This window comes from Cardiocondyla obscurior, linkage group LG03 (assembly GCF_019399895.1).
Source record: "Cardiocondyla obscurior isolate alpha-2009 linkage group LG03, Cobs3.1, whole genome shotgun sequence".
Lineage (NCBI taxonomy): Eukaryota > Metazoa > Arthropoda > Insecta > Hymenoptera > Formicidae > Cardiocondyla > Cardiocondyla obscurior.
Window position 1 is genome coordinate 1,324,767 of NC_091866.1, and position 27,424 is coordinate 1,352,190.

A 27,424-nucleotide genomic window follows, 5' to 3' on the forward strand; every position below is an offset into this window, starting at 1 on the left:
TTTTAACCATGTTTCTTTCGCATCTTACTTGTAACTTTTTTTTTTTTTAATATTAAAATACTTCAAGTTTGATAATTAAAGACAAGTCACGGTTTCGTGATATTTTTAGAATACTTGACGCTTGATTTTACTCAGATGCTTGATAAAAGCACACCGCCTGGCCGATTACCAGACTCGCTCAAGTAGTGAAATAATAGAGACAAATTATGCTACTGGCGGTAGACTTGACATTGGCACCGACGCTTGAATCGAGATCGCAACCATTTGAGATCGTTGCCATTGGCATTGATGAAAGCCCCGGCGTCAGTATGCGGGTCATCGCGCGTTTTCTTGCGTCGCGTGCGAAATATGAGCCTGGTTCCCTACACCTATGCTATTCCGCAGCAACAGGTTGTAAGAACGACCCTTGGCATAAATCGTTAAATTGTCGCGTGATTTGATTTGTCGAACGCCGAAGATAAAGTATCGTGGCACACGTGTGTTTAACGAGTATTGCCGGCGACACGACACGTTCTTGAGAACATTCGGCGAACTTTCGTCCGTCACAATTAAGTAACGTCGAAAGCGGTATCGACAAATAAGTAGAAGCCGCTTTTTCGCCGAATCTCGTTCTCCGCGTCGTTGACTAACGCGGCAAGATAACCGTCCCTGGCCTGGACGAGAAAAGTACTGTCTCCTTCGCGGGTTAATTGCAGGAGCGAAATAGCGGATTAAGTGGAACGGTAATAAACCGCGCGACCGAAGCGAGCGTATCCGCTCTAATCGTAATTAAAGCGATGCATCCGTTGTGACGGAAGAGAGACAAAGAGAAAGAGAAAGATAGCTTCTGCGAATTAAGTCGAAGACTTCCACGATGAGTTTAATGCAAACGTCGATTGGCTATTTATTTTCCGCTGCAAATAGATATGCGAGGGGTCCACTAGTTTTCGAGAATACTTCTCGATGATAAAAATCGATCTATTCGCGGAAACGCAAGCGCCTCGATGTAGAAACGAGAAGATTGTCTTAGCAATGTTCCACGTGGAATCGCTTACCCGCACAGTTTTCGCTTTTGTTGGAACATGTCGAGTTATGGCTGTCGTCGAGCTAGCATCATGCAGGTACTTAGGCTGGACACGTTTCGTCAGGTCCTCGCCGACGCTACGCTCCTCGCCGCGCGTTAAAGTCGTGGTCTTGCGAACGATGCGAGTGACGATGCGCTTCGTGCCGTTCTCACCGCGTCTCGACGTTTTCGTCGACTCGATCGACGAACCTAAGCAGCGCGAACGAGCGATACAAATCGCCGATCGAAAAGGGACTCGCGAGCAGCGATCCCGTTCGACCGAGCTCGGAAAGAGGATTCTGACGACGCCGTTACTTCAAACGTAGCGCGGTCGGACGTCACTGCTGCACGCTCACGTTTTCTAATCGCGTTTCTAATTTCCACAAAACGTGCCAAAGTGCAATATTGTCTCGATACTAACAAGGAAACATTTGCCATTTAACTTCGCAGAACATGGTAAATTGCAATTGAATTTGGCATGAACGAAGTGGAAGGCTCTTTAAGTCACGATGACGCAACGGTTTATTATGCCTCGCTGAGAAAGGACAGACCGGTGCCGGAGAAACACTTAAAGAGAAACCACGGCAGATCGGCCGTTTAGCCGCTATCGTTGCCAGTGATATCGGCGCGAACGCGACTCAAAATACAACCCGCGCGATCTTGCATTGCAAATTTCTCAGAACGCGCGCCACATATTCTGTTATATAAGACTGTTTATATTCTCTTATCTCAGCGAGAAGCGAATCGCGGTTACGTGGTAACGTGGGAGAGGCGTTTTGCAATTTCTCATTGTCCTCGTAAAGAGCAATTAACCGGGGATCGCGATCTCCTTCTCGGGGAGATTAGTTTTTAGCTAATTGGTAATTAGTACTCGCGAGATCACCGCGATTCTCGTCGGTGAACGTGTCAACTTCCACCTCGTGCAACCGCCGAAGCGGAGGCTCTCTCCTCGGCGAGCCTGAAGCGCTCTTAAACCAGCGATCGTCGGAATCCTTTCCCCGCTGTCTACCTTGATTTCGATTCGCTACCTAAGACCTCGGTCGACAATCGACGTTTCGTGTATATAGCCCGCAGGTCGTCGGCGGATTGCGATCCCGTTGGGCTAGGTGAAACGCCATCACGATCGTCTTCTCTCGTGCCCTGCACGAACAGCCGTTTCCCCTTGCTGAACCGATAGATCGACATTTTGTTCGCTCACGTGCGTGTCGTCTTTTTCTTCCCCCTCCGAGGGGAATGTCACTGTTGGCTCAGAACGTTCAAGACGCGACCAGCTCGCTCGCTGCAACGTTTCGCTCATTTATATACGTGACACGCATCTCGCCGTTAGCCGCATGTGCACCAAATCGTCAGCTCGTATTTTTCTCGCGAATACCGCGATCGACTTGCATACGTCGATTCGCGTAATATTCAACTCCCCCAACGCACGTTTAATCAGATGAAACCGCCTGATCGCGGTGTATTTGCTCAACGCGAGAACTCGCGCTCAATGCAAACAGCGCGTACAACAATATTTCAAGTGATAATAACGAAAGCCTATGGGACACGGTATTTTATCGTCTTAAGTTTTACGCAATTGTCATGTGATTTCGATCTCGTCTGTCTAACGTAGCCGGTTTAACATTGTCTTAACGTGAGATAAAGATATTAGAGACGCGTAATTAAACGTGCGATGAGAATCGAGGAAAGATCGGCCGCCTGCTCGGCACCGGCGAAGTCCGAGCTACAGTTGCTTTGCGGTGTCAAAGGTTTTGACGCTGTATTAAGGCCACGAGAACATCCGAGTCCATCAGGGCTCTACTCGTCGCGGAAATCGATCCGCGGCCGCTGGCCTTTAATGGTGCCTCCGGTGATCCCAGCGGAGTGAAACCACGCTAACTGTAGCTCGTTCACGCCGGCACGTTAACCAGAGCCAGACGACGCCGGTTGCCGCAAGAACGGAACCGTCGCCGGCCGGAGCTGCTGGCACGAGCTATGTTGGATGCATCTTGCAGCACGCGGCGAATGTTGTGACAGCTCGCACTCGACACGCACTCGGCGCGGTCACCATCGCGACGATTGACGGGGCGACGCTTCCTGGACTCGCGGGCTGACGAAGTCGGCCGCGCGCGACGCGATCGCGAACACTAATGAGAACGAAGACGAGGATGATGATTTAACTGACGACGGACGAACGACTGTACCGCGACACGATCGCCGGACGATCGCCGCGTAGCATCCGGCCGTCGTGGCGAGAGTAGGCCAACGAAATGCGCACAGGTGAGAGACGTTGCCCCCTCTTGCACTTCTGTTCTCCCTTCTACCGTCAGCCACCCACCTGACGTTTTACCTCACGCTACGCCGCACCTCGTCGCGACGCCGCCGCTATGTACGGTGCGATGTTTTAATGACGCTCCTCACAGTCCCCACTTTTCCTCTCGCTCATCTAGATAACTAGATCTATCTCGTAAATCGAGCTTTATAATAAACTGTTAAATTTATTTATTAATTTTAATTTAGTCGCCTCTAATAGCTTTGGAGAACATATCGGTACGCGCTACGTGCCCCCCACCGTATTTCCTCAAAGTGGCAAGAGAAAGGGTTCGCCGGATGCATCGTCGATGCACTCGGCCGTACGCTACGAGCCACGATCGAGATCGATCGCGCATGCGGCCTTGGATCGTCGCCCGAGTTCGCAGGAGACTCCACGAGGCTTCTTCCTCCTCCTCCTCCGGACGTCGTCGTCGCGCGTCCTTCCTCCTTTTCCTTTTCCAGAGATTTAGCGTACCGCCACGCGCGCGAATACAACACGTAATGCGTGCCCATATCTTTAACGCGTCCCACGACATTCCGCTTGTCAGGGTCTCAAACGGTACCGCGCATAATTCACGCGTGAGCGGCGGCGTATGGTTATCCCGATATCAAGGTCGCGCCGCGATCGGGAACACGACCTTGGTAAAGACCGAGATTCCTCGGGCAGGCCTAAAAAGGAAACGGTGCACAGTCGCGGGGTTTTCGATGACGTCACCCTCCGCACGCGTTTCGCTTTCGGATGAGACTGATAAGCGGTATAGCGATAAGAGCCGCGGTGATAAGAGCACCTCGCGAGATTCGCGAGAAGCGAGGATATCTTCAGGTACGAATACCGTACGCGCGGAACACAAAAGATTTCCGTAACTGTATATGGCTCTGTTCTAAATTGATAAAAATCTAAGCGCTTAAAAATAAAAGTTTATAGATATTTATTACAATTCCCAAACGCAATTTGTTTTCAAAGGAAGAAAAAAATGGTGAATTAATTTGTATCATATTAATTTTTATACGGATTAATAGTTAATTCAGAAATATGCGGAAACGAAATTTGTTCGAGCGAGATGCATAAGATATGATATTTGCATCCGATTAACAGCACGTAGGACTTGTAACGAATAACAATCTCCTCGTTTGTGAAGTAGCGTGGGCTCGATTTGGGCCGTATATTCTGAGGTATTGACTATAAATATTTAGGAACGTAATGAGCAAGAAATTCATATTAATCAGCTGTTTGCGAGCTCAGATATCATGCAATGCAGATCGTAAATCGGCATGGAAACGAGCGTCGATACGCTTTCCGATTCTCGAGTGGACCAAACGTGGTAACGTCGATCGGAATGAGATAATTACGGTAGCGCGAGCCTTTTATGCTGCTCGAGGGCGATTGAGATAATAGGATGATGGAAAATCGATGTCGTAATCGATCGTAAAGAAAAAAAAACAAAATAAAAAAACTAAAACGACTTCCATGACAATTTGTTTCCTCGTTAATAGCGTGTTCGTAACAATACACAAACACGCGCGACACGTCAATTCGCCAATTTGTCATTTTCGGGGCAAATCGTGATGGCATATCATGCCGTGAAGACATTTGAACGGTGAGTACAAACGACGAGAAGGAAAAGCGACCCACTATTCTCTTTCTGCCCTACTACGGAGTGTGTCCTGTCGACACACAGTGTGTGTGTCCTAAAACGCGTGATATAAATTTCTAACAAAACAAATTCGAATCTCTATTCGACGTAAGTACGACAGTATATAATCGGGATTAAAAACAAATGCGGAAGCGAGGGTAAGAATTCTCAGACGGTGAGGTGCACGCATGATTCCGACCGATATGGCGCACAATCGTGCGTTCATTGCGAATTCATACGCGTGCCGGCATTTAGAGAAACGGGCCGATGGCCGCTAACAAGTCGTTGAAGGAAAAAAAAAACCCATCCGAGAGAAAATAAAAAGTGGACGAGTGAGTTTTATCGCGCGCGGAAAACAGAAGGAAAGTGAAAACACACTTTCGAGATTGTGGTGACAATGTTCAAATATCCGAATCGCTCGCAAACTATTAAATTCTTCGCAACGAGACAGATGTTTTGTACATTGGCTTTCGGTAACAACCGCGCGAGGCATTTCGAACGAGTATTAAATAGAAAATCCTTAGACGATTTATCAATTATACTGTTCAGAAATCGTGCTATCTTCGCCCGGATCGAGTCGCTTGCGAATGTACCGCGTTAATTAAATCACGGTGCAGATATTATAATTGCCGCGCGGCGCCGAGCTTGAGCTGACTGCACGCCGAGATCACCGAGCGGATATGAAGTCATCGCACCCGAGGCTACTTGATTCGCTCCGTCGTGGCTTCCGCCGTCGTGGGTACGCTAATTCGTTGCCTTTGGTGCGAAGAGACGGAATACAATCCGACCGCTGTAACGCGCGCATATCGTGCACCAGAACTCGCAACTGTCTTCGTACAATAGCAAAGGAATAAGAAAGTGACAGCGAACGAACACAATGAGCAATTTCTCCCCGGCAGTAACGATAGAAAAGACTTATAAATAAGCGAACAAGGTTTATTTAAATTTAAATAAACCCATTGTATGTAAGTGAATTTACGAATAAAGATTACATATATATTATAATTAATATTATTCCCGCGTATTGAATATCAACTTTCGCTCGACGTCTGGGTGTCAAGATAAACGCGCAATTTAAAGGCCGTGTCAATTGCGAGCAATCGCTCGACGATCAATCGCCGCAAAAAGCAGCTTGAATACCGTCACGACATACGAGCGCTGGTTTTGTGGCTCTGAACGATAGAGGCCTTTCCCTTCGCTGCGAAGAGAGTGAAAACTCCGTAACCAGCACGCATCAAAACCTGTACTTACGGACCCTCGTATGGCTTCGCGCAGGTGATGTCATTCGTAATAGCGTCATCACTCGACGTTCATTTAAGCTGCTTAAAGAGCATAACGAACCGACAATCAAATCTTATCCCGACAATGAACATTTTCATTTTCACCATAAAAGAATCAAAAGATATTAATATACCAATACTTTAATCAAACATTTAAATAGGAAGCATAACGTAAATTATTATTTTAATATTAATTAAGCACAGAGTAATTAATATAATAAATTCATAAATGTCGTAATAAAGCAGAAAAAAAAAAAAAATTATCAAGACGCAATAATAGCACCTAATGATAAATAATTGTGTTTGACGGAGAAATAAAGTTATGACAGACTTATAGATTTTCCGATTCCTCGAGGCGACAATTTGCGTGATCGATCAACGAAAGACCTTCGATTGCAAACGCGCTGATTCTGCAGAACTTAATATTACGATTCGATGTTTCTTAAAGTGATCGTTTTTATTACCGATTCCACCTACACGCAATATCGCCGATGAACAAAAACATCGCGCTAATATATACGATTCCACACGCATGACTTGGTGTAAAAAAAATTATGGCGTTTCCCGTAAGTAAGTTAAATCTACCGTGCAAGTAGCATTAAATTTCCCTCGGTAAAATTTCTGTGGCGTACGTATGTACAACGTTATTGCAGCAATCACGTCGCTAAGCAGTTCGGAGGTCACGGCGCAGACGAGCACGTGAAAATTAGCAAGGTGAGTCGTTAATATTCGCGATACAAACTCTATCTCGACATCAGTCTGTGATAAAACGTTCTGGGACATTGGCACGTGGCCAGAGAGAAACTAAAACCATGAGCGTAATAAATCTCGACCTTTTTTTCTTTTTTTTTAGTTGCAAGGATATTTCGCAACGTTAATTGAAAAACGTTACAGCTAATGCCAGTCATCAGTTCTGACACACTGATTATACCAGTAAACTCATTGTCAAGAAATACCGTTCTGTTTAAGAATTTTAGTAAAAGTTATATTTAAATAAAAAAAAAATATATATGTACACCTGAATAACTAGCGTTTATTTTTAAATAAAACAGATAACCAAGTAATTTGAATACCTTAGATAAGTTTGCAAATAAGAAAGAAAATTTTATTTCCATTCTTAGCGGACAAATCCTTCCAGAGGAAATCGAGTTAACATTTCATTCGGATAGAAGTTTGTGAATGAATTTATGAAGTGGGCGAATTAATGAATGAGCCGCGGAATATTTGGGATGTAAGTATGACTTTTACTTTCATTCTTTATAAACGAGATAGTTATAATCGAGCGTGGGCATTCAAGTGGGAACCAAGTGGAAAATTGAGCACTCATTCGTTCACTCTCGAGACAACACCTCTTTTTTAATTAAAGGATATAAATAAAAAATGAGCTTTGACTTTCGCTGTTTTGCTCCACATAAAATATGCATACGAGTCTTTGTTTTCATTCTTACTATTTCTATTCTTATTTCTTTTTTTTTTTTTTTAAGATAAATGTATATTTTGTTTTATTTTCTTTAAAATATTCGTCACATTATGCATCGGTAAAATAACGTCTTTAGACGTTTTATTCGTTATTCATTAAACCCAAATGCTTGCTCGAATCGCATACCTACATGTGCAAAAGATTCTCCAGGTGTAACAAACCTTTTTTTAATAAAAATTTAAGTTTACATTCGGACAAACTGCAATGTGGCTTTAATAAATTTCTGCATCAGTTTAATATCTATGTATTTAGTTCATTGATTCAAAATTAAATATAATTCGATAATTTATGCGAATTAATTATTATTGTTCGTATGTAACAAATATGTAAAAGAAAGAATAATAAAATATAAAAAAAAACTCTCGATGGTTAGCTAAAAAAGCGCGACGGATTAAAAATTACAAGCCACGTGGAAACTCGTGCTCGAGGAGTTCTAGCTACCTGAATAACTACCTGTACGAGCCATCTGTGTTTAACGAAGCGATCGTCTCAACAAAACATCGTCGGTAAAGAAGAAAAGAGCGTAAGCTGTAACTTTGCAATTATAATAAGATCTTTTGCATCTGCGTAATCACTTTGGTTCCCAAACGTTCATTTACACCCCCGCTCGAAATGAGGTTCGTTCGAAGGGTGTAAAGTAGTCAACTTACCTTGCGTCGCCAGCTCTGCGGCGCAAAAGAAAAGAAGAAAATTTACTATTAGACTATGGGCGACTACACAGTAATTTTATACTTAACATTAAAAATGTGTTTGGTCGCGATTAATTAGTTTTATCACGACTTTATCGATCTGACACCGCCAACGACGCGAACGATTAACATTTCCGGCATATTTTTCACATACTTGACAAAATTTCCTTCTCCACTCCAGCGTGAATCACATTATTAACTGCTAAAATGCTGAAGAGCGATTTTAAAGACTCGTGAAATGTTACTCTAAAATTCAAAGTAACTCGCTCAGGCTGTAGTCTTTCGATTTTACCGACTATGAAATATGAGGAAATCATGGAGATAAAACTGAGAAGCGCCCGAGTTTGAAATGAAGAAATAAAGAGCTGCAGAGATAGAAACGTTCGTTCCGCGCAATTTGAATTTGCATCTGGAATTTCTATACGATTCTCCGTCCCGCGCTGCGACTCGACAGGCGCCATAAAGGAGAGCGAACACTAGCCGTCTTTATACGAATGCGTAACTTGGTTACTCGGTTCGCGCCTTCGCTCGGCTTTTTGCGATCATTCGGAAAGAAACCTATACGATCTCTCTTTTTCTCTCTCGCCGGCATAAATGCATTCCCGATGGGGCGACACGGCCGATGAAAAGAAATATTCATAAGTGAATACAAGAAGCTCGAGCTCGGAGAGTCGCGCGAGCGTCTCGAGATTTGCTGATATCACACACGCAAGAAGATACGGACAATCGGCGTTAACCGCGGCACATCTTCATTCGTTGTGCGCAATCTTCAATAACGGTAAAGAAGCTAAAACCCCGTATTTGCAGCAATCACGTGGCACATGAACTTAGTGCCACAAATAAAAAAAAAAGTACCAGCCAAAGTACTCAAAAATGCATCAATAAAATAAATAAATTATACCCTTTACTCTGAATAATAATATAAAGCGTTCCTTTAAGATAGAGCAGATTTCGTGCCGTGCGGAACTCTCGACCGGTCTCTGCACGAGGCGAGCCGGCGGCCGTCCTCGCTTTCGCTTTTCTTTGGCAATGCACGTGATTCCGTTCGAGCTATATGTACATTCGTTACCTACCGCAACACTGCATCGAGACATACGGGCTCTAAAAATAGTGCGGGACACAACAAGCCGATCTATCGCGGTATGCGCGGTCCGTAATAGCATGCACGCTAATCGCGTCGCGTCTTTCAAACGTGCGTTTTAATCTGTGAACCGAAACGTTTATCGTACATTGACAGAGTTCGACAGTTCCCGGAGCCATCGATCGAAAGAGGCAAGATACACTTTTCCAGAAGTAGTAAAGCGGAAACTCGATGTATAAATATCACGTCGTTAGAACCGGGAAATCGTCCGGAGTTCATCGACATTCTATAATAATCAACCTGTCAAGTTTTATGACACAAGCGACTGGCTGGTGAGATACGAAGTGCAATGGACCGAGGAACGTTTCGCACCGCGCGCGCGGATACATAAAACCGCCTTCGCAAGGGATTTGCCTCTCCGTGGCAAGCATCGGCGCGACGATGCAAATTGGGCGGAAGAAAAGAACCATGATTACCGAAACGGCGCGTCGCTTTGGCAGAGCGACAGCTAAAAGAATAATCTCGACGACTAATCCTACGAATTATTAAGCGCGTTCTGATCCACGTCTCGTAATTGAAAGAAACCGCACACCCTGCAAGATTGAAAGTCCGTTTCGAGCTGTCGCTCGTCGAAAGAGACAGCTCTAAATGTGCAACTTTTGACGTTTCCTCGTCCGACGGCAGCGGTTCCCGTCTGCGTCGCTAATTGAGACGTGGAATAATAACATCTAGTCGATGAAAACGTTAGGGAAAAACACGTTTAACTCCCTGTCTGCTCTTAGGAGTTCCAGGCAAGTGACCGTGCGGCGGTTTCCAGCACGACGAAAGTACTGCCGCGCCCAGTAGAATCAACGTATTCCGTTAGTCCAACGGTATGTGCATGAGTACACAAATGCAAAATACTTTCGACATGACGCCAGCCATGTCGCGACAACGTATCAATGCAGTCGACGTTAGAGACTAATAAATAACCGCGGTCTCCGTCACGTAAGTGTTAAAATAACAGGAATAACGCACGGGCCATTTCGAAAGAGAGTTCGATTACTCAATCGTGGAAAATTCATTAACTTCCGTTCTTTATCGAATGCCTGATACGCGCTCAATGCAAATGCACGTAAAATGCAAATGAAATTCGTTTTTAAACGACTTGAAAATTATTTAGAATTTTTTCAGGCGAAAATTATGGGAAAGTGCACTTCTTTCAAAATGCTCCGCGCATATTTCACTTTCTATAGAGCTTCACGGATGACTGGCGCATCGTATAATCCGACACATTACAGTAAATTGTGACGGGAGGTTTCCATCATGCCGACATTGCCAGCCGCTTCATTTGCATTACGCGAGCTGTACTGCAAATACCGAGTACTTGGTCAATACGAAAGGCAAACCACGCTCGTTTAGGGATCATTGTTAACTCGGAAGATCATCCGCTTATCGTCACGTCTCGTGCCACTTACCTGGAAGTGCAAGATGATGGTCCATATCAGGCCGAGCGTGAGCTTCGGGTTACCGTCGACAATGTCCTCCGCCCGGATGTTGACCAGCTTAATCTTCTTGTATCGTAAAAAATCGAGAGCCATCTGCACGTTCTGCAGCATGTGAAAGCGCATACGGCCCCTCTCCCGCGGCTGGAAAACGCGATCGGTTTATCGTTAATTACGTTTCATCGGGGACAATTATCGCCGCTTCATCCAATTACAGAGACCCGGCCTCTAGTGCACGACGACTCGATATTTTGTTCCCGGCGAAGTAACCGGCTCGCATTTAACGAAGCACTCACGGAAAAACGCGATAAAGCTCGACTCTAAATTAAACTTATTTAACTCCTTAAGAAGAAAATACGCGACATTTGGCTAGATATCCGTAATATTCTCTTTCTTTTTATTTTTTCTTTTGTAAATAATATCGGAGAGTAAATTTAGAAAGACTTCGCGAGAGGCAAGTACTCACAAGGTGCTCGCCGGAGAGGACTTCCAGCAAGGAGATGAGATTGTGGCCATCGCGTAGATCCTCGAACAGGTCCCCGACATGTCTGCTCGCCTGCAACAAATTCCAAAAGGGGCGAGTTAATTGCCGCTTTTCACATCGGGCCGAGTACACATCTGGCGGCGCAAAAAAAAAAAAATACATCAAAACGACTGACGTAGGAGAAAAAAACAGCAGAGCCAAGTGGGAAAATAAGAATGCATAAGGGGTACAGTCCATCGGCGATGTACTCAAGCAATTATCACGAATGAGGAAAGAAAAAACCGCAGGAATGTCGAGGGTTACGCATAATGTAAATAGCGAAAGCGTATGATAAATATCGTGGATGCGAGTCTAATGTGCACATGTATCGTCAGTGGAATTGCGGCTGATGTTTGCGCCTGACGTATCGAAAAAAATATGCGACATTGTAATTGAATATATTTTTACAGTTCTGGCGCTGTTCGGTGTAATCATGTGCAAGGAAAGCAAAACGGGCAAAAGGCGCATTAATCGCCCCCCCGAGAGCGATATAAAGCCATCCAGATGTCTGAAATTGTGCGTTTTCCCGACATCCGAATCCGATTACGTGCGCGAGTAAACGCATGCTAATTTACAGACCGGTTTAAAAAAAAAAAAAAAAAAAAATCACATTAAGCTCGGCACATTCGTTACCATATCGGTCGACCAATGGTCGAACTCGAGCATGCATCGCGAATACGTCATCTCGTGCAGGTGTTAGTCAGACAATGACGCGCTAATAACATGGAGGAAGAACACTCGTTACGAGGGAGAGACCTCGTTGCGGCAACCGGGCGACAAATGGGCGCGATATATCGCATTCCTCGCATGGTTCACGAAATTTTATAAATTTGCAACATTGACAGAGATGAGGGGATCTACAGGTACCAACGATACGATAAATCATGCGTGTCGCCGCGGTTGATAACGAACGACAGGTATGAACTTACGGTAGGGGAACAGCATGGTTGGTTGTTCACAAGGACGCACACGTGCAGACACGTGTAAGTCTGAAAAAGATAGCGATGAGAAACCGTCACCCGTGGATTAGTAAAAAAAAAAAAAGCTCGCGCGGGCGGATAACGACTTTATCGGAAATAACCATTTTCAGAAGCTCGAACAGCTGGCGTGAGCACGAAAGAAAGGATTCGTTACCACCGTGCGCTTCCAAGGTAATCGTAATCCCACAGTATAAAATTGCTCTTGAAATATTTTTGCGGTCGAGCGCGTCGCGTTAAAATTTCCAACGAATTTGTGTATACTTAAAAAAATATTAATTATCCGCCCACGCGCGAGCGTGTGCACTCACGTGCGTCGCACACGCGTGCACTCTTGCGTGCGTCGCGTGTCCTGCACACAGCCAGGTGAGTAAATGTCAAGCGATTGACAGAACAGCGCGTGATCCGCCTCCCATCCGTCTTTCGCAACCGTGACTAATTGCAGCAAGTCGAGTCTACGCGTCTCAAAAGATGATTTCGACGCGTTCCATTTTACAGTATTGCGACACCCGCTCCTTTCTATCGCGTGTGAATGGGATTAATAGCGATACACCCGTTTATCGAAAAAGTCGACGATTATATCATACGTGTCGTAAAACCTATAAACATTGACACGATTCAGCCGTGAAACGTCGCAACGTGCGCGCCATAAAAATACGTTATAAAAATGGCACTCAAGCGCAATGGTTTTAAAATCCCAAGAAAGTATCCGCTCCAAATATAGACATATGAATATAATTTTGTAACTTTGAAACGCAGAAATTTCATAAAAATTACTTATGTAAATATGTTACGTAATATTCTTATATAATACATTAATTGCAATATCATACATGACACATCAGTTCGTTCATATTTATTTGATTTAACTAAATGTAGTAAAATAAATTTTTTTCAAACGCAGCTCGCAACGTTTCCTATTTAGATTAATTTATCAACACTATTCTGTAATAAATGCGTGAATAAAATATTTTTGCATTCATAATAAGTTGCGGCAAACAACTGTATCTATTTAGAAAATTAATAAAATACATTAGTAAAATATTTTTTATTAAAAAAAAATAATGCGCAGAAGATAAATTTAATTAATTCATATTATTTAATTTTTTTTCTCTTACTAAATAATATTATTAATTAATTAATTTTAGTGTTAAGAGAGCTATTACACACGCGCATAAAATATCTTCCAGTGTTTATAATTACTCTCGTTAGAATGCTTCGTAATTAGCGTTCAATTGCCTGGCACTGGTATGATTGATCGCGAGTGTCTCGTCACATTAAGAGCCAGTGATTAGTCATTTCGTGCGGCGAGACGGTCGGAATCGCTCGCATTCTGGAGACACCGACGAAGGGTCGGGATGGATACGCGGTAAAGGGCAGGGCGAGAACATCGCCGCCGACCCCGTCTCGTTTTCTGTCGCGTGACACGGCTCCGTAATTCCCGACGTGCCATTTCGGCATGAACGCCACTTTGTCATAGAAGCATTACCGAGAGTATTACAGACACGGAAGAATAAGAATAACAGATGGGACACGTAACAGTACAGCGAATGTTTTTTACGACGGTAATGAAAGTAATTATCTCAGCCCGTTGCGAACTGCGTTCGTAATTTATATGTGCGTTAAGAAAAGCCTTTAGGAGGTACGCACGTTGCAGTCGTCGCGGGTAACAACCGCGTACGAAGACTGACGCGTCATCGTTATTATTATTACGGTAACCATCCTCGTTATTTCAAATCTGTCGCTTGGAATAATACGTTGCACGGTTATTCTATAGAAACGTGAACATTTCGTAAAAATTGTCCCGAATGAATGACGGGATGGTAGGCTGCATTTCATTCCTAAACGGGAGATTAGCCTAAAACGAGTAGCGATACATACCTTGACGTACTTCCAGTGCTGCACGAAACACAAAAAGCAAGAAATCGATGTAATTGCAGTAATGATTTACATGTAATTAATTCGAGCGCGTGAGAGGACACGGTACGCTGGATACGGCGATTCGGTCTTGGTCTTATCGTCGATGGCAACGTGTGATTATTATAATCATCACGATACGAATTTAGATTGTACATCCGTAAGTAAGATTTTTTTAATCAGATCTCTTTCAAATAATAGATTTTTGCACGGAAAATTTTTATCGGCTTCATTATTACGGATCGCTGATCTACGTTCACTGCTACTCTGGCCTCGGTGTGCGCAGATCGTCCACTTCCGGTATACGTGATTCCGCGAACGCGGTACAAAGTCCTGTAATGCGGAGCAACGAAATTGCTATCTGCGGAGAACGATTTGCACAATCCGCTGCGTTTTGATCGTATTTGAAAATACAATGGGAAAATAACCGAAAAATCAATTTGTTTTTTTGATAAAGTAGCCTCTATAATATTAATTATTTTTACGAGTAACAATATATTTCAGCGCCTAGAAATTAATTAAAAAATTCTATTATCGAAACGCAACACGACGGTAACGTAACGTAAGCGCCACGGATTTGCGCAGATGAAAGGCATGCCCGACCAAGTAGAACGAACTTAAAAACAGCTGTAAAAGGTTTCTTCTTCTTTTTTTCCCCTTCAATGCACCCTTTCTTTAAACTCATTCGTGCTCCGGATGGCTGTCGCGGCGGCGCCCCGAAGAAGTTAAACGCTGCTTCACCTGCCCTACAGTCCCACCTCTACCGCCGGGCGAGAGGTGGTAAATCGGGAACGGCACTCTCGAAGAGGGTTTCCGAATAAGGTCAGGCTCGCAAGACCAAACGTGGGCGCGCGAAACCGACCGGCCGTGGGTCGATACTGGTAACTGGTAATCGCGCAACGCGTAAATATCGGCGTTTATTTTTATGGTACCCCCTGTGTCGCGAAATTGGCCAGCACGAGATTTCGAGCCGCCAATGAATTCAGCTCCCCTAAGTCCGCAGGAACTACGCCGAGATCATAAAATGCTCCTTCGGCCACCGCGGCGGACCTCTCAAGCCAAAACCGATTCCACGACAAATATTTCAGGGCGAGATGTAGTCAATGACTTTGAGTACTTGGAAAAACAGCTATTAATGAACGCGCAGCTGGGCGAAATCATTTCAGCTGAACTTGCACGTCGCGAGGCTTGAGTAAACAGCTCCGAGAGCATTAAGTTTATGATACCTTGACCCTGCAGTCGTATTTGTTGCACTAAGAGAGACCGCCCGTATCCGATTCGCACGTATTAACAATAGAACGTTATGTCGAGTTACAAAGGTGCACGTGATACACGAGCCAACGTGGAAGGCCGCGATCATTAAAACGCCATTCACACGGAGCATGCTTGATGCTCGTAGGGTATTATACTTCAATAATACCTCCGTTCAACGAGATCACAAGACGACGTTTCAATGAGAATGCAGAAAATGCATTTACTTTTTTTTTTTTAATTTAAACAATCCGCCTCAATTGTCTCCGACCACTCTCAAAGTCTGCTAAGGAAAGATAATTTCTAAATTTATCAATTAAAAAAAAAAAAAAAAAAATCAAGGAAACGCTTCGTACAAATAAAAAATTAATATAAAAAATTTATTTTGGTCAAACAAATAAATATTTTTGATATTTTAAAGTTTTGTGGACAATCGGGAAAAAAATCTCTTAATATCGAAACTCTAAAAAACGGGCTACCAGCTTCGCGCAAATCGTCCCGCCTTATCCGCGACCGGCGAAAGAAGCGCGCAGCGAGAGTGAGGCGAGGAATGAGAAACGGTGGGCAGGAAACGACACGACAGAACGATGCCAACTTACGATAATTATACGTCGACGGGACAACTCCACCCGTATACGGCCGTGATTCGAACCATTCCTGGAGCCGCCGACCCGGTCTGCCTTGCGGCTCAAGTCAACTCGGTGCGGCTCCACCGTGACGGATGAATCATTGTCTGTATTAAGTCCTGACTGACATACGCGCGGTGCATACCGCCGAACGAAAGCAGGCACGGTCTCTCTGTGTCATGATTTTCTCTCACTTAAGTGTAATTGACGAGTTAATTGAATATTTATGCATATACAAAAATGTGCGCGCAAATAACATGAACATGTGCGGATATATCTTCTTAATATAATTAAGCAGTGCCGTTTTAATTACCATCAACATCACTTAAACATTTTGAAGACCCGCTGGCAGGGTGTTCGAGCAAATGATTTTAATTTTCCTGCGGATAGCGATGGAATACAATAATCGCGGGGCACATTACGTAATGTGATTAGTGTGTTCGCGATCTATATAAATGGACGATTGAAAACAATCCGCGTTATCTAAAGGAATTGAATCGATAAAGCGTTCACCATTGAGTTATTCAATCTTATCGGCCTCTTTTCGGCGTTTCAATCTATGTGATTCTCCGTGTAACGGTGTCTTCTCTATCAATTTTATCTGCAGCGGCCCATCTAAAGAGCGTTTAGCGAGAACTTAACATTTAAGGATGATTCATAAGTACAGTCGACGTGGAGGAAATTACGTGATAATAAGACGCCTCATACATATTTTATCACCACGTGAGAAAACGATCCGTCCCGGCGCATCGCCGAAAGCACAAATGTTCAACGGGTTAACGTTTCTCAGCATTGTTCGCGATATGCAAATATTCGCTGCAAAATCCCCGCTGTCAAATGCGAGTGCGCGCGATCCCTTGTAGCGGAGAATTTCCAACCACATGGCATAGCTCGCGGTTACTCACGTTCGCGAAGACGTGCAACGGACGGACGGACGAGCGAGCGCGGTCCCTTATCGAGAAACGTTTGACCGCGTTCTTATCCCGGACATAATACAGCGCGGTGTCCGCGCGGCAGCGCGCCGAGAATCAAAGCTCATCGGTATTTTTGCCGCGAGATCGGTATCTGGCTTTCGCCACTTAAACGATAATGCTTATCAGCTGATGACACGCCGGTATCTTTGTCCGATGGCCGTGAGAGCCGGAGAGGGGAGAGGGGACTCGCGACAGAAAAACATAAACGCGCGTTTACGTCACTCCTATTCGCGCGGCTAGGCCGCGGAACCTGCCCGCGGGGGAGGCTCCGGCCGATTTTGGAAGAAACGCGGTCCGTCATGTCATCGATTCGTCCGTTTACGATTTTTCTTCGCGTCGCCCACGTGTCGCGGGCTCGGGGGCCCCGCTACCTTCTATAGTCGTAGCTCTCCTCGCGCGAGCGACAAGGTACTTTCGACCCACGTGCGTGCCACATACGCAACACGGGGGCCGCGATATCGGGACCGTAATTGCGCAACGAGAGTTTGCTGATTTTTACGCGGCGATTCGCGCACACACGTGAACGCCTACTTGCGCGGCGTCAAAAGCGGAGGGAGCGCACGCGAAAAGGTGCGACGAGTCCGGCCGGATCCTTTCGAAAGTTCGAAGAGGGACAAAACGGGACGTCGGGGCCCCCGTGGCCCCCGGGGTTCCACGGTACTCACGCATCGTCTCCCGCCGCATATTTGCGCACCTCCGTCGCCGCGCTACTAACGCATTTCCTACTTCCAGCAATTTAACGCTTTCGCGATGCACCGCGAGCCCCCATTGTTCGCCGGCGATCGTCTCGACTCAACTGGCGTTACCTCGCCGCTGTCTTTCGCGCAATTTCGCAGATTTATGCGCTACGCGGAATACCGGACGACGTATAAATTTGTCTTTCCCGATTGAGTAAAAATAATCCGTATGGAAATAAATTTTCTCACACGCCGAGCCTTCCTGTACCCGATCGCGCGATTTACGCGAATCGTAAATCCTTCCGCGTACTACAATTTACTGCTTTGCGCGTGAAATGACAATCCGCCTTCGTGAGTAATTTCACGGAATTACACGGGCATAGGACGAAGAACTCGCGAACGGATGAGACGCCCGGCATCATGCGTCGTCACGCACAGATTCGAGACTCGTTTGCCGAAAGAATAAACATCCAAGCTACAACGATAAGACCAAGGAAAAAAAACCGCTAGCACATAGCTACCCCCCAGATTCGCAGCCAAGTCCGGGGGGTGTTTGCCAGCCCGAATCGCCGTATAGCGTCCCGAAATCCTATTGCCTTTTAATTATATTTATTTTATCTTAAAATAATAATTCTTTTTTAACTAAGAAAAAAAATTTTTCACGTTTGAAAATATTTGCTAAAAATTAGTTGATTAACACGCCGTTCACAATCGTTTTGAAATGCCTCCTATATTTACCCTAGATTCCTCAGCTTATTCACATTTCTCCAATAGAGGATACACCTCGCGTGTCTCAATGCCATCGGGTAATTAAGATGCTGGCGTGAGTAACCCGCGCGAATTGCGAAAACGCCGCGGGACAATAAAACTAACGCGAGAAGTCCGAGAATTCGAGAGGCAGTCTCACCTTTTTCAAATGCTTGTTCACCCACTTCGTGAAGGTCTTCTTCTGTATGGCGTCCCGCTCGTCTGCGAACACACGAAAAAAAGGAGAAACGTCAGTAACGTGGAACTTTCTTTCGGCGGCTACCGGCAGAGAAGCGCCGCTAACAGGTAATAATGCATCGCGTCTCCGCGGTAGCCAATGTAAATACGAAATGTCCCGTGTAACAGTTAGCATAATTGTCAACGGTTCGTGCCATATACCATTATCATAATTGCCGCTATATTTATGCAACGAGCGCAGCCTTGCTCGATGTCACGCCGCGCAAACATACTACGCGGACTATGGACGCATGTACTACCGCCGGTACGTGTCGCCGTGTCTATTGTCATCAACGCGATATAGATAACCGTGACAATTGAATTTCGCAATTCGTTTCACTGATATAGTTATAGCTGCTACATTACCATATTGCGGCGATGTAACGTTATGCATACGGCTCTAGCGTGACAGCGAGAGCGTCGTGACGCAACGCCGCCTGGAAATGGGTCTTTAAGGATGGTCGAGGTCAGTATAATGAAACCAAAGTCGCAGGCAACCGGATCAGGTCAAGTTGGATGAGGTCAAGCAGGTATAGGTAGGCAGGTAGATAGGTAGGCGCGAGCGAGCGAGCGAGCGAGCGAACGAGTGGACGGAAGGTCGGCCGGCTTGGCAAGCTGCTCGATCAGTTGGCATGCGAGGCACAAAAATCCGAACAATGGACCACATGAATAAAACCTGAGCCCACTTTGCGCGAGACTTTTTTTCGTAACACATGGTCAGGACCGAGGATGAAATTCTGTCTGTCGTGCCGGGCCCGTAAACAAAACTATAAATCAGGTTTGACTCTATTAAATATTTTGTATCAGTTTAGATATTACAAAGTCATCCGAGTAACCCGCGAAATTATCGTTCCAAGTCCGCTATTTTGTCACCGACGTGACGCAACGGTCGAGACCGCAAGGACGTCAACATCAAATCCCGGGGTTTCTCCTGAATTAATGATGTATTTTTCTAACATAATCGCGGCCGAAGCGTATTATAGGTAATGATTCGAAATGGCACCTCTCAAAGTCACGAGCAGCGATTCGTATTCGGTGATTACGCTGAGCGATGTCGAAACGCGCGTGAGTTAATCGCTGGGCTAGATAATAATAATAGAGACGTCTTATAGTATACGTAATCAGAGCACCGATTCGAACGAGTTCGCCGTCCTGTCGTGTCAAATTGGAGAGCAAAACAGTAAAGCGTGATTAATTACATGCTTCGACGCATAAATCATTTATCGGTGACCGTAATCACGGAGAATTAGCGTGGAAATTTATCGGCACTCGCAATTTATAATCCAGGGATGATTTATGCCCGTACTTGGCACCTCATCATCATATCCCATGAAAAGTTAACGCCACTCGAGCGGCGGTATCATCGACCGGTATGCTTAAAGGTCGACAAGCCGGCGGTAAGTGTCAGCCTAGCACCGCCAGACGATACAAAATAAGAGGTAAAGAAAGAGATACGCTCGGGAGCACTTCTCTGAATTTAGAAATATCTCGAGTGGCCTGCTCTGCGAACGATCACATTTCCCGAGTGTGCCTGTCGCTCTCGTGAGAGAATCGCTCGATCAAATATTTTAATGAACGCGCATAACGCGTTCAACGACTTCTGTGATACGCGTCGCAAGAATTTTAACGTGCAAGATAACGCTTTACCGTGTAACTCGTATCCACGAAATATGCACAGATTTATATTACAATAAAATCTAATGAATGATGAAAATCTACACCAATTACATTATGCAAAATGCTCTAATTTCGAAGCTTTTCAGAGCAGCGTAAGGATCTCGCGTGACAAGTATGTGTGAGGAACTTTGTTCAATGCACATATACGCGCGGAAAGTTCATTAATGCCTTGTACCCACGCACGTGCGCGTGCGTGGCTTAATGAACTTAGCAAACTTCGCGCTAAATCAGACATTCCAGTCTACTCTGCGAACCGAGCATTTGTTCTTCGTAGATTATCTCGCCCCGTTGTTGGGCCCAACTTTGGCCCAGTTTCGGCACCTTGCCGACAAATCCGAAAGCCGCATTCGATTAACAGCGGCTTGGACGGCAGTTAATATGCGAAGAACTTCCGCACTTCGCGACCTCGTTTATAACGATAACCTAATCTGTTAAGTCTTGTAATACAAATTTCATCGTCGCGTTGAGAAAAATCTAATACAATCTTTCCTATCTCTCTCTCTTTTTAAAATAATAAAAAAAAAAGAAAAATGTAAAGATTTTATTGTTGTCTGATTGATGCGGACTTTCCGCGACGCTAATTAATTTTCTCTCACTTCGTGCCGTAAGAGTATATGTCAATTTAATTTTTATTATTTTGTACGTGACCTGGGTGCCCCGCTCGACCACCGGCAAAGGAATGCGGGAGGCATGACGACAAAGTTACGCGAGGTTCGCCGGATCTTTGTATATGTACACGTCTCACCCCTACGCAGATTAACGCGAATATGATACGCCGAATATTCTGACAAATCTGACAAATGCGAGGCGTGTACGCTCCGTAATGTCTAGCCAATTTAAATTTGCGAAGGGCGTCGTTCTTCAACAGCGATCTATTACCGATCACGAACTAACTAATTTCGGGGAATCCAATTCCCAATGCCACGACTACAAAGATAGCTTCGCGTGAATTGTCAGTCGTTAATTGACATGGCCTTAATGGCTCGTCTTCGTCGATCAATTTCACCATTAAAACTTAATTGATTGACGAAAAATTACGACATGACGAGCACATGCTATTCAATTTAAATCATTTCGAAAAAATAAATAATAAATGCGCTTTTTTAAATTTTATATATAATAGATTAATCGCTAGAGTAATCAATAACTCGATTACAAAATTTAATATAATTGTATATACTTTTTTTTTCAAAAATAAATACGTTTAATGTACTTATTTTGTGGCTCTCAAAGGTTTAAAGTATTGTACAAAGACGCGAGCGCATCGATGGAGGAAGAAGAGACGGCATGAACTAATCCTGAAGAAATGCGCATATATTGACGTACGCTTTCTTCAGTAAGTCCTTGTTAACGGATGCTGGAATGCTGGAACGTGGAAGCTCTGAGAACAGTAACTGACACTGCACGGACTAAAGATAAACGTCAATGAATATATTCATTAATATTTATTCTTTTCGGAAGTTTTCAACGATAATTTAAGCGATACCCTTTCGACATTTAAAATAATACCGGAAAGTCTATTTTTTTTTATCACGATTTACTCAAGTTGCAGCTATACTTCTCTCAATCAATATATGTATACTATTTCTTTTGCACGTGGTTGGACATTCGTGATTCGGAGAGATCTTTAAAAGCCATGGACGAAAATCACTTCAACAGTCATGATTGATATCTGCGACTAATATGCCACGTGTTAGCTATATTTTATTTACGAACGACACGAAAGTATTTTACGCGGCCGTTATTAATGATCGCACTTAAGTTTCCCCGATGAGCTCGTAGAAAGAGATTGTACGCGCGAACGAGAGACTCTCGATTTCATAATACGCGTCCTTCGCGCGATCGGTTCCGTCAAAGGGAGCTCACCGTGGAGACGAAGGCGCGGGATTGCGGCGCGAGAGCAACGGCGTCGACAACGACGACGTAACAGGCCGCGTCACGGGTTGAATTACTCTACGCCGGACGCGATGCCGGTAATTACGATTAAGTTAGCGATCAATCCCGGCGCGGCGAACGACACGGCACTGACGTCACTCACGTCAGCCTTCCGGCCGTTTACTTTTGCGCTAAGTGAAAAGCGGCCGGCTGGGCGTATGCGCGACGTAATGCGCAATCAGAGTGGGCAGAGATTATGAAAAGCGACGACTATTGTTTATTGTTTGTCTACATAACGCAACTGTAAAACGGTGGGCCGCGAACAAGTCTCTCCGCGCGTGGAAACGCCGGATCCGCGTCACTTCGCGAATTTTTCATCGAATTTTTCTTCGGCGGATCGTTATCCCATCGGGAGGACGCAGAAATCGAGAGGCACCGGCCCGAGCAGACGAACGTAAAAGAGAACCGCTACTCCTCGTTATCTGTCTACTTGTGTACACGGACGACGGTTCGGAGATGCCGTAGACCAACTCGGAGAAGTTAAAAAGGTGAGGCGAGGAAAGCGACACTCACAGCTCAAACATTTATCAAACAAACGTCGCGAGCGTAAATCAAACCTTTTTAGTCGCGTATCGCGCGGTGTTACAAGCGATAATGGCATTTAATCGCCAGGTTAGTGAAAATCAACATCATGTCGCGTGTGAGTAAATTTGCAATCCGCAAACTGCAAGCTCAGCGCATTGCCTACTTGAAAGTATTTGAAATTTTTATGCACGGACTGTTAAAGTAATTATAAAACAAATATGTAATAACTTTGCAACGTTAAATTAAAAAAAAAAAAAAAAATGTGATTAATTGTTTAATATGCCGTAGAGTGATATATTTTTATGCTGATCCACCGACAAAGGTATCGTCATGAATATTCACTTCCATAGACAACTCTGAATTATAGCCGTTTATAGGAATCGTATTATACCTAATTATAGTTTGTTTTTAAAGTATCCGCTCTTGAACCGGGCGAGAATGTCGAAATTAGCATGTTGCGAAGGTCGTCGCGTGCTCGGAATAAAAGTCCCAACGATTTAATTCCCGAAGACGTTTATTTCGCGCAAGGAGAACATCTTCTGTGCAAATTTCTACAAAATCGGTAGCCAAGTAAGCAGCGAGCTACTTGCTTACTTAAAAAGAAAAAGTACCGTGTATGTTCAGGGGTAAAAAGAAGTTCCACAAAAAAAATCACAAAAAGGAAAAAAAAGGGTAAAAAAAAAAGAATAAAAAAAAAAGGAGAAAAGTAAAAAACGAATGAGCTTTCAAAAATCTTCCAGCATCCACATGCCAATTCTGTTGCCTCTCTCCTCTTTCTCCACCTACCGTGCGCCTCAATGAACATCGCCCAGCAGCCCCAGAAAGCCTGGGTGTTGCCGACGCGGTGTTCCCCAACTTCGCCGTTGCATCGCGAATCCTCCTTCTCTGGGAATCCGTTCGTATTCTGACCTTTGAATTTGGAGAGTGACTCCTCGTAACCGTGCTGAGAGCGTTGCTCGCGTTGGTGCTCGGCGACGGTATCCGCCGGGTCGAAGCCGAGCCGCTCTTTGTAGTAAGCCTGGGTCGACATCCTGTCCTTCTCCGGGCCCCGGGCCGTCCCAGCGAAGTAGAGGGTGCAGGTTTCAACGTTCATGCCCCGGCTCACGCGCGAACTATCATGACACACTTCACGACACGGAGAACGCGGAACCGACACCGTTTCTCTCCGCCGCCCTGACAACAGAGCCGGCGGCTGGGCTTGATTAGTTTTGCTTATTCCGCGTTTAAATTGCGTTCACCATTCGACGTTCGTGTTCGTAGAAATCAGCGCTGTATCTTGAAACGTACCGAAATACGGTTACTGACCGGCACGTTATGCCTCACATTTTCATGAGTTTTCTCTCCTCGAGGCTCACCGCTCGAGCCGAAGAAGCTCCCGGCCCTTCAGTTCGGTCGTTCGTTGAATAATCTCGCGTTCCTTCTCGTTTTTACTGTCTCGTTCAACAGCGCGGCGGAATGCACGACGCGCGAGCAGCACCGTGGGTATTCGTCGATTATTCGTCGCTGTTTACCACGACGTGCACCGGCTTCGGCTGGAACGCGATCGGTTTTCTCGGACCCTCCCGTCGTTCGAGGAATCGGCCAAGGATTCCCTCACCTTCGGATTCCAGTCTGCCGCGCGGCGTATGCAAATGCGAGTCGCTTTATATCGCCCCCTCTTATAGGATATGGCACTTCGTGAATTCTCGAAAAAAAAAAACGCCCGACTCGTCGTCGTGCTCCCGTCAGTGACGACACGAAGATGGAAAACCTGTACAACGACAATGTGCAATGCGCAAATGAGATATTCGAATGTTAAGGAAGGATAAGACACTCAAAAAGTGATCACCGGCCGGAGAGAAACCTCGACAATTTTGTTTGCGAAAATTTACCGACGAACTATCTGTTAAATCACGAGAAATTGAACGAATTGTAAAAAAGCGATCGAAATAAAAGAACTAATGAGAATCAAAGGTCGATCGATATATTGAGATTAGAAATCAACAACCTTGATACACGCTAAAGTGTAAGGAACATGGAAACTCATCACGGTTACGCCTAGTCACCAGATACTGTTACACCACGTATGTCCATCAAATTTGTAATCGATTCGGTACATTAGGCTAATGACTAAAATAGAGTAACAGTATGCCGCAAAAACGTCAATAAAAGTATTATTAGATACATAATTATCTTATGATTTATCTAATCGAATATTTCACGACCCATTTTAAACAAAATTTAATCAACTTCGACAACAAGATTCTAACATACTACAATAAAAAATTAAACAGAAAAAAAAAAAGAATTTATAGACAAAATTGCCTTCAACCTTAACATATAAAATTTTAAAACACTGCACTTTTTAATGACATCAATTTCTTCACTCGGTTAAATAAATTCGAACTTGTTAGAGATCAATAAATAATTGCTTCTTAAAAAAATTTTTTTTTTTAATTTGTAACACTGTAATGCCTATAACACCTACGGTTCGGACTGTACACGGTGTGAAAGATTCCGACAGTGACACGCCGAACGAAAAGCAAAGTCGGACGGATGGATGGACGGGCGGATTGGACAGATCGAGCGACCTTTTCAAACTGACGATCCGCGAGGCGCGTGGAGACTGAGCGCCGACGCACACGCCTGGCATCGGCAGAGCCTTAAGGCGACGATGGAAGCGCGCCTAACCGCGAGATCGAACTCCCCGCATATGGTAAACGGAGAATGGGTACGTGGGTGCCCGTCGTGTGGTCGGTGCGTGTGTCAGGAAGGTCCGTCATGGACCAATTCGCCGACGCGGCGGCGGGGGCACGCGCGATTACCGCGCTACCGTTCGCGTCGCTTTCTCTTTCTCTCTCAAAATAATAAAGCTGCCGGGGATTTCAACGAGAAAGAAAACCCAAAGCCAAATGACCAAGACGATTGGAATTGCGTGCGCGGAATACGAGAAGCGCGTTGTCGCGACAACGCCTGGGCGCGACACGCATACACGATCGGCTTGGCCACGATCGAATGCACCGCGCACGTACGCGCGCGCGAACACCGAAGCCGGTCGTCACTCTTGCCCTGCACGAAATTAGAAACGGAAAGAAAACAGACCGACGCAGCCGCCACGCGACACGCGGTCGTCGTTACGAAAGCCGTGATCTTCCGATACTTTCCGCCGGCCCTGGTAAATATAATCGCGAGGAAAAAAAAGATGCATTAAAAAAAAAGAAAAAAAAAAAAAAGAAAGAGTCGGTCTCTGAAAAAACTCATCGTGAAAGTAATTAGGCTTTTTGCGCCGGGCGTGAATTAAAATTGCTGAATTCGCTCTTCGCGGGGCGATTTAAAATCCAACGGTACCGCTTCCGTTCCGAATTCAATTTGAGCTAAACTTCGAACCGAAGAGAATGCATCTCCCGCTCGTTGACCCGTGAATGCGGCTTTAATTGATCCCGTGGCGTATCGGGACGCGCCTAATGGACGGGCCCTTGTTAATTCATTAAACGCCGAATGGCGTACGAGTGACGACGACGGCCCCGCTCTTAATGTCGCCGGGTGCTGAATCATGCGTTCTAAGAAAACTCATTCTCTCGTATCCTCGAGGAATACGTGCGCCTTATATGAGCACAATCCGCGGAGCGTACGTCATACGTCGCGGGACCGGAGGTATGCCGAAAACGCGGATGCGCCGGACCCGGAGACCGTCGATAGGGAAACACCGTGATCGACGCTACGCGCCGCGCGATGAGAAACCACCCGAACGGCCCGTGCATTAATATCTCCAACGCGTTAACATCTAACATTCGCGGGGAAAACTGCGCGGACGTGTAACCACGGGGTATTAACCGACAAGTTAAATGACGGAGTGAAACCACGCTTTGCGCGCTATTACTCGCTTATGCGAGTCTCGCAGCGGCCACAAGTGGGTACCTCTTCCGTGAATGAAAGCCTCGCGATGTACCGATGACTCTGCGATCGAAGAAGTGAGAGCTGGAAATTATATTCGACAGAGGTTTCCCGAGGGAAAAAAAGAAAAAAAAAAAAAGATTGAAGGGGAGGAACGTTTCTTCGCGAGTCAAGTAAAGAGGAAGGCACGCGCGAGGCTCGTATCGCGAGCGGCATAACGCGAGCTACACGGAGGCCGGCTCGGCGGCATTCTTGCGCCAAGTCGCATAACGGGTCCGCAGTCGATCTCGGCCCATTACTCCCGGGGCCCGGCGAGGTTGCTCCCTTCGCGATTAACCTTGAAGGGGACTCGGAGACCCGCCGAGACTAATCGAGTCGCACGTCCCGCACGGATTACGAAAAAGTTTGCCCACGCGCGCTTATCCTATCGATTCCGTATTTTCTGCGTGGACGTGTGCCCGATCGACAAGGCGTGGATTTTCGTGGGACCCCGTGGGTCGCGGGTA

General features: G+C 45.3%; 1 protein-coding gene across 28 annotated transcripts in view; it reads right to left on the reverse strand.

The window, feature by feature from the left end:
* Positions 1–27,424, reverse strand: part of Shot (dystonin-like protein short stop) — a 91,514-nt gene that overhangs the window by 50,413 nt on the left and 13,677 nt on the right. For 6 of the 28 annotated variants that reach the window (XM_070654139.1, XM_070654154.1, XM_070654152.1 and 3 more), the window contains exons 2-7: positions 23,955–24,795; positions 18,832–18,893; positions 14,361–14,378; positions 12,432–12,491; positions 11,446–11,535; positions 10,953–11,123 (exon numbers count right to left, since the gene is read on the reverse strand). In XM_070654139.1, the coding sequence (XP_070510240.1) occupies positions 10,953–11,123; positions 11,446–11,535; positions 12,432–12,491; positions 14,361–14,378; positions 18,832–18,893; positions 23,955–24,138 (585 nt within the window). In that variant the 5' untranslated portion in view covers positions 24,139–24,795. Of the gene's footprint in view, positions 1–1,034; positions 1,253–2,070; positions 2,328–10,952; positions 11,124–11,445; positions 11,536–12,431; positions 12,492–14,360; positions 14,379–18,831; positions 18,894–23,954; positions 25,175–27,424 lie in introns of those variants that run through there. The other 22 variants (XM_070654149.1, XM_070654158.1, XM_070654165.1 and 19 more) reach the window with 11 other exon arrangements.